We start from the raw sequence: 7,500 nt of genomic DNA on the forward strand, positions 1-7,500 counted from the left end.
ACGACGAGCTCTTCCACTTGATTTCGCAATCATTTCTGCCGCCATGTCATTTTGAAAAAGGAATGATAACTGGATAACAACTCCCTCTGATTCCTTGCCCTTATCTAGTCATTTCCAGAAAGTTATATCGAAATCTAATTTCTCTGTTGCAACGTCCACATCGTGATATTTAATCATCATCGGAATGTGACCAGTAAGAATAAAAATAAGTAAAAAAATGCGCCACAGAAAAAGCATATAATCAAAGCCACCGGTATAATGAGACCGGACCCATGAAACATTATATCGATGCCAGAAGCACAGTTATGGCTAAATTTAACCTGACGTAAAATAGAACATATTGAGGCTAGAGGGTTGCAATTTGGCATGGTTGATGATTTGGCGGTGGATGGTCAACGTACAAATTTGCAGCACCCTAGCCTCAGTAGTTTCTAAGATCTGAGAGCGGGCAGAAAAGTGCGGGCGGAACCCACAAAAAAATTTGCTGAAAATCAAAAGGATAGCACCCTCAGGAGGAATTGTACTATATATATATATATATATATATATTATATATATATATATATATATATATATATTTATATATAAAATCATATAATTATACACATACATATATATAATGTGTATATATATATATATATATATATATATATATATATATATATATATATATATATATATATATATATATATATATAAGTGTGTGGGTGTTCATCTGCACAGACTATATAAGTCCAAAAATAAGCTACCGTGCCAATAACTAGAACATCAAATCCGCTCCACGGTTAGACATGCAGCCTATTTTCACCACTTCACTTCTTTAAGCACAGCACCTCGAATGAATTTCATGAAATATCCTTCATAAATAGGGAAATATAAATGCACGGCTTAAAAAATAAATCTTAATTTATATTCCTGGAAATAGTAACATATATGAACAAATAATTCCTTCAAAAACATTCTCAAGCCCGAGGAACTAACGGCGTAGCTGTTTATTTCAACATTTCCAATCAAACCGAAGTCAATATACGAGTATCCAGGTCGTCATAAGCACATATTCTAGTAATAAAACTGCGTTTGAATGAATCAAGAGAGAGAAAAATTTCCCGCTACTGCGGGAGAAACGAAAATAGATGGAGGCTTTCATAAGGCGCCCTCCAGTGGCGGCTCTTGCAAGGCCTGCAGGAGGAAGAAAGAGAGAAAGGCAAGAAAGGCTCTTGAGAAACGAGACCTATTCTTTCCTCTTTAAAGGAAAAAAAAGTCAAAGCAGATGCAAAAGCCAAAGCAAGGAGGAAGAAAGCAGGAGGAGAAGGAGGAGGAGAATGAGAAGCTAAAGTAGGAGGGAAGAAAGCAGGAGGGGGGAGATGCAGAAACCAAAGCAGGGGGAATAAAGCAGGAGGAGGAGAAGCAGAAACCAAAGTAGGGGAAGAAAGCAGGAGAAGGAGGAGATGCAGACACCAAAGCAGGAGGAAGAAAGCAGGAGGAGAAGGAGAAGCCAAAGCAGGGGGAAGAAAGCAGGAGTAGGAGAAGCAGAAACCAAAGCAAGGGTGAAGAAAGCAGGAGGAGGAGGAGACGCAGAAAAAGCAGGGGGAAGAAAGCAGAAGTCAAAGCAGGGGGGAAGAAAGCAGGAGCAGGAGAAGCAGAAACCAAAGCAGGGGAAAGAGAGGAGGAGGAGGAGAATTAGCAGCCAAAGCAGGGGGAAGAAAGCAGAAGTCAAAGCAGTGGGTTAGAAAGCAGGAGGAGGAGAAGAAGAAGCCAAAGCAAGGGGGGAAGAAGGCAGGAGCAGGACGAGAGGAGGTGGAGGAGGAGGAGGAAGCCTCCTGATGAACAAACCCTTCAAATATTAGTGAGAAGGAAAGCAGGCCGTCATCTCCGAGGGGAAAACCTGTCTTAGGAATATCAAGCAGCAGCACCAGAAGTGATAGATTGATTCCGTAATAAAGTCGAGGCGTTTTTACGATATTCCTTCGATATTTCACTCGAGGCCTCCTCCTCCTCCTCCTCCTCCTCCTCCTCCTCCTCCTCCTCCTCCTCCTCCTCCTCCTCCTCCGTCATCTCCAGGGGACGCCTCTGAAAGCCATTAAGGAAAATTCCTGGGAGTAATTCCCCTCTCTCCTGGAAGAAACGAAACATCAAGTAAACATCAAGTCGGCATCCATTATCCGGAGGAGAAGGTATTCACGCTTCCCTCGAAGTGAGGATAGCAACCGTCTTTCGCCGAGGGCTTAGCATCGGCAAGACTTGACACCGAGGAAATGGAGTATGCCAACGACGTGAACATTTCCTTTCACTTATCAATATATTTTTTTTCCCTCTTCTTTATACGACGTTTTACATTGATGCCAGTAGATAACGTTACTAGGAAAGGGTATCACAAGAGCTTGCTGTTAAAGCTTCATGTTTCATTCTTTTTCAAACTCGATGAAAGAGAAAACTTCTTGACGGATATGCTGAGTGAAAAAGCATTCGCTTTTTTCGTTGCAACATACCACGTTTTATTATTATTATTATTATTATTATTATTATTATTATTATTATTATTATTATTATTATTATTATTATTATTATTATTATTAGATTAATTATTATTGTTTATCAGAAGATGACAGCCAAGTGTAACAAAAGTTTGCTGGTTGATGCCACCTCTCTCTCTATCTCTCTCTCTCTCCACTCCGTCTCGCCTCTATCTTCTCGCTCTCTTCTCTCCTCTCTCTATAATATATATATATAACTATATATATATATATATATAATATAATATTATAATTAATATATATATTATATCTTTAATATAGTTAGATTTATACTAAATATATGTCTATATATTATTATATATATTACTATATTAAATATATATATTTTATACATATATTCACATATCACAATTCAAGCTACAAATGTCCTTTTAATTTAAATCTAAAGTTCAATTCACTTTTAACCTCCCAAAATGTTGGCTGATTGGATAGCGTCCTCCCCCCCCCCCCCCCACTTTTTGGGGAGTGGGGGGGGGATTGTCCTTCCTGATTTTCGTCCACCCCGTCCACTTGTTGGTTTCGTTACCCGGAAAAAAAAGTACACAAACCCAACTGTTAGTCCACCGTGGAAAAACATACTTCAAAAATAAAAAATACGAAAAAAGCGGACAAAATGAAACAGATGTGGGTTTATTTAGACTTTTGGGGGGGGGCCAAAAAAAGCTTTTGATAAGTTAGACCATAATATATTGAGCGAAGAAAAAGTTAGAAAAACACAATATCGTTGGATAAAGTAGGAATGATGGTTAATTAAAAAAAAAAAAGAATTTTTCAACCACAAACAAAAACAGATAGTTATTGCAAACGAACGAGAAATCGGATGGTGAAGCCAAAGGGTAATTAAATCCGGTGTGCCGCAAGGTAACGGTGTTAGCTGCAATACTGTTTTGTTATTATGATTGAAGACACTAGACAATAAATGTTTAAGGATTACGGGTAGTGAGTTAGTTTTCGCAGATGACACAAGAAATAAGTAGAGAAAATTAACTTGTGATGGAAGATAGGAACGCCTCTACCAAAGAGACCTTTAACAAAGTATATGATTTGGGCAGATGGTAAATAAGGATGGATTTAACTCTGATAAAAATTTTGAATCAAAATTAAATTATGGATGATAGAAGAAAGAAAAGCCTATATGATGATAAGTGGGACCTAATAATGAGGGACCATCACAAATAAGGAAGCAGTTAAAGACCTTGGTGTGATGATGAATGAGGTAACATGTTATGCAATGATCAAACAATGCAACTCTGTTGGCAAAATGGTAAAGCGAAAAATGGGAATGTTGTTACGGCACTTCAAAACAAGAAAAGTTCTGAACACATGATATTTGCTTTATAAAACATATGTTTCGTAGTCCCACTTGAAATATTGGTCAATATGAATATGGTACCACCACCCTAGCAAAAGGATATTGCACCCAAAATAGAGAGTGTACAAAGGTCCTTTTACAGCCTAGAATAGAAGAAGAAGGTTAAGGACTAGGACTAACTGGGAAATGACTACAATTCTTTAAAAATTATATAGTCGATGAAAGGAAAGGAAAGAGCAACGCTAACATGATCAATTCAGGCCATGGAAACCAGATAGAAGGAATAGCAGAAAAATATCATGGAACTAAAAAAAATATTCAAAAGGAGGACTAAGCAGAGGTAGATTAATAGTTGTCCCCCCCCCCCCAAAACTATACAGGAAAAATAAGGAAAGCACACAGGACATTAATTGCCACTACGCACCAGCATCGATAATGCAGCGGTTCTATTCAATGAATGCGTTGCCAGTATCATCTGAAGGAATATATCAGGAGTGAGAGTCGTAGACGTGTTTTTTAAGAATAAAGCTCGAACAAAATATCTAAACTGCATCCCAGACCATCCAAGACGGAAGATGCAAAATATACCGGAAAGATGTACTAGCACTCTCTTGGTAGACAATTAGGAGGTGGCCTCCACACTGAGGGACCTGGGGCAACCCGAACAAGATGTAAGGTCTGTAAGGTCTGTTAAGGACGGTGGTTCGATCCCATGGGGGGGGACCGCAATTATTATCCAATTAAAAAATTCACCCCTTCGGTACATATATGAAAAATAAATATTCATTTGGGAGGTAAAAGTGAAATTTAGATATTAAAAGGACATTTGTAGCTTGAATTGATATATAAATGGATCACGGTTTCGATGTGATAATTATTCTATATAATTCATTTCTCATATGTGTTATATATATACACACACATACCCACCCCCAATTTTTTTTGTGGTTATAAACAAAAATGGCTATTATATCAAAAATAACAAAAGTTCCAAATTTAGAACGGAGGAGAAAGAAAAACATAAAAAAAGTATATATGTTATGTAATGTATATATGTTAACATAATATATATAATATTAATAGATATATATAATATATATATATATATAAATATATATATATATTATATTACACATTGAAACGCCACACATCGAAAATACCAGAGGAAATAATAAGTCAAGGTTGCGAACTCCCAGCCAATCAGACATCAAAAATGCAAGTCTTATTTTCAAAACGTTGCGACATCACATAAAAATATGAACATCTAGAATTTCTCCCAGTGGTTGAGGCCTTTTGCCAAAGATTTAACCACATTTATCAAAACACTGCTTTTTAGTATTTGTTTTTACAATATCACTGACCAACGCAATGTTTTTTCAACAGTAACTAGCAATTAAACTACGCCATAACTTCGGGTCAAAATATGATCAAGGTATTTTACAACCGTTTTTGTAAGATACATTCCAAAGAAAAATAAAAACCAGTTCAGGTTCTCGTGAATGAAAAGGAACTCTTGTACGTAGTAAAAGTACTCGCCAGCACACTGAAAGGAAAGCATGTGTACCTTAACGAGCTACCACACTAACAAAGCTCTTGTTTCGAAAAAGAACTCAAAAACAAAACAAAAACAAAAAGATATCTATAACTGGTTCAGTGAGATTTGAAAACCTAACCATTTCACAATCGTTTCGAACAAGGATTTGAGACCTCCCAACACCTCTTAGGAGAAGGATATTCAATTTATACATATTACACATATACACATACACTAACACATACACTAACGCATACACGAACAAAAACTCATACACTAACACGTACATACAGTATATACCAGCACGCCGAGGCGAACAAGCAAACACATAACAACAAACACATGTTTTTTTACACTCATACCACAGCAAGCACTACACCCACCCAGCGCCACATACACATACAATAAGACATAGACACATACTACTCATACAAACGGGAGCAACACATGCACACACAAACACACAACACACACACACACGCTAGCGAGCAAGCGCCCACCTGTGTTCCAGTTTCACTGTGATTCGTTCCTTCGGAGAAAGAAGGAATTCGGAGGAGAGAATAGGAATGCTGTGTGTACCCCCTCTCTCTCTCTCTCTCTCTCTCTCTCTCTCTCTCTCTCTCTCTCTCTCTCAGGTTGTTTACCCGGGGCAAACAAAAGGCGCCCCAGAATGGTTATCTGGGCTACGCCTCAACTGAGGGCGATGTTATTTGCTCAAATTGCACTCGCCGCTCCTGTTCCACCACTTCTTCCTTCTCTTCTCTTCTTCTCGGCCTCCTTCTCCTCCTCCCCTCCTCCTCCTCCTCCTCCTTTCGTTTTTCTTCTTGTTTTTCTGCTGCTCTTTCTTCTTTTTTTTCTTCTTGGCTCCGCCTCCTCCCCTTCCTCCTCTTCCTCCATCTTCTTTATCTCTCTTCTATTTTCTCCTGACTTTTTCTCTTTTTTCCTTCTGGCCTTTTTCTTTTACTTCTTTTTTTCTCCTCTTCCTCACCTCCCTCTTCCTCTCTTCCTCTCGAAAAACATTGCAAAAGCAATCAGCAATTTATTTTATAACATTAATTCGTATTCCTTTCATATTTGCATAGTGAATTACACTTTATTCCCAAGAAAAACAAATATTTCGCCGCACAGCGAATAGAAAACAAAAAACCAAAATATTGATGATGTCCTAAAAACAATATGGAAATAAACATTCACCTTTTAAGGAAAAGGGTATTATAAGTGTTTTTGATGATATTTTTAAGAGATTTTTATCCTCCAAAAGACAAAAAAAGTTAGTGAAATTGGAAGTGAAATTCATACGGATGGTATTTAAGCATTAAGTCGATAAACTGACGGCAAAACGTAATAATAGATTTCTAAATACAGAAGAAAATATATAACTCTCCTATAATACTTCATCATAACTAACAGAAAAATGGTTAAGATAGATATATATATATATATATATATATATATATATATATATATATATATATATATATATATATATATATATATATATATATATATAAATCTGACGAAGCAACCCTTCCCGCCTGAAATGAAAATATCTGAAGTTTTTGCAACAGTGAGAAAATAAACATTTGCAAAAATCCTGTATGATATTATCGTCGGATAGTTTTCGTTTCTCTCCTCCTTTCCTACTTCTCTGAAGAATGTTGTGTCTTCAGAGATGAGAATGTTTACTATCACACCTATCGTAGCATGCAAACACTCGGAAATTTCTTCTTGAGAGAGAGAGAGAGAGAGAGAGAGAGAGAGAGAGAGAGAGAGGTGAAAAATTGCCGTGGAGAGAAAGGGCGAGCTGAATACACTGAAACATGATTAGAAAGAGAGAAAGAGGGGGAGAGAGAGAGGGTGAATGAACAGAAAAAGGACTGTAGAGAGAGAGAGAGAGAGAGAGAGAGAGGTGACTGCACAGAAAAATGACTATACATTTAGAGAGAGAGAGAGAGCTGCATGCACAGAAAAACGACTATAGAGAGAGAGAGAGAGAGAGAGAGAGAGAGAGAGAGAGAAGACTGAGTTATATCAATAATCCGTTTATCATTCATTATCATGACACAACTCGTCGACACGCACATCCGAGAGAGAGAGAGAGAGAGAGAGAGAGAGAGAGA

General features: G+C 37.4%; 1 protein-coding gene across 1 annotated transcript in view; it reads right to left on the reverse strand.

The window, feature by feature from the left end:
- Positions 1 to 1,899: 1,899 nt before the first annotated feature.
- LOC135202158 (proline-, glutamic acid- and leucine-rich protein 1-like) overlaps positions 1,900 to 7,500 on the reverse strand; it is a 12,559-nt gene continuing 6,958 nt past the window's right edge. The window contains exon 3 of the mRNA XM_064231412.1: positions 1,900 to 2,115. Coding sequence (XP_064087482.1) covers positions 1,900 to 2,115 — 216 coding nt within the window. The remainder of the gene's footprint in view (positions 2,116 to 7,500) is intronic.

Source organism: Macrobrachium nipponense, chromosome 30 (assembly GCF_015104395.2).
Source record: "Macrobrachium nipponense isolate FS-2020 chromosome 30, ASM1510439v2, whole genome shotgun sequence".
Lineage (NCBI taxonomy): Eukaryota > Metazoa > Arthropoda > Malacostraca > Decapoda > Palaemonidae > Macrobrachium > Macrobrachium nipponense.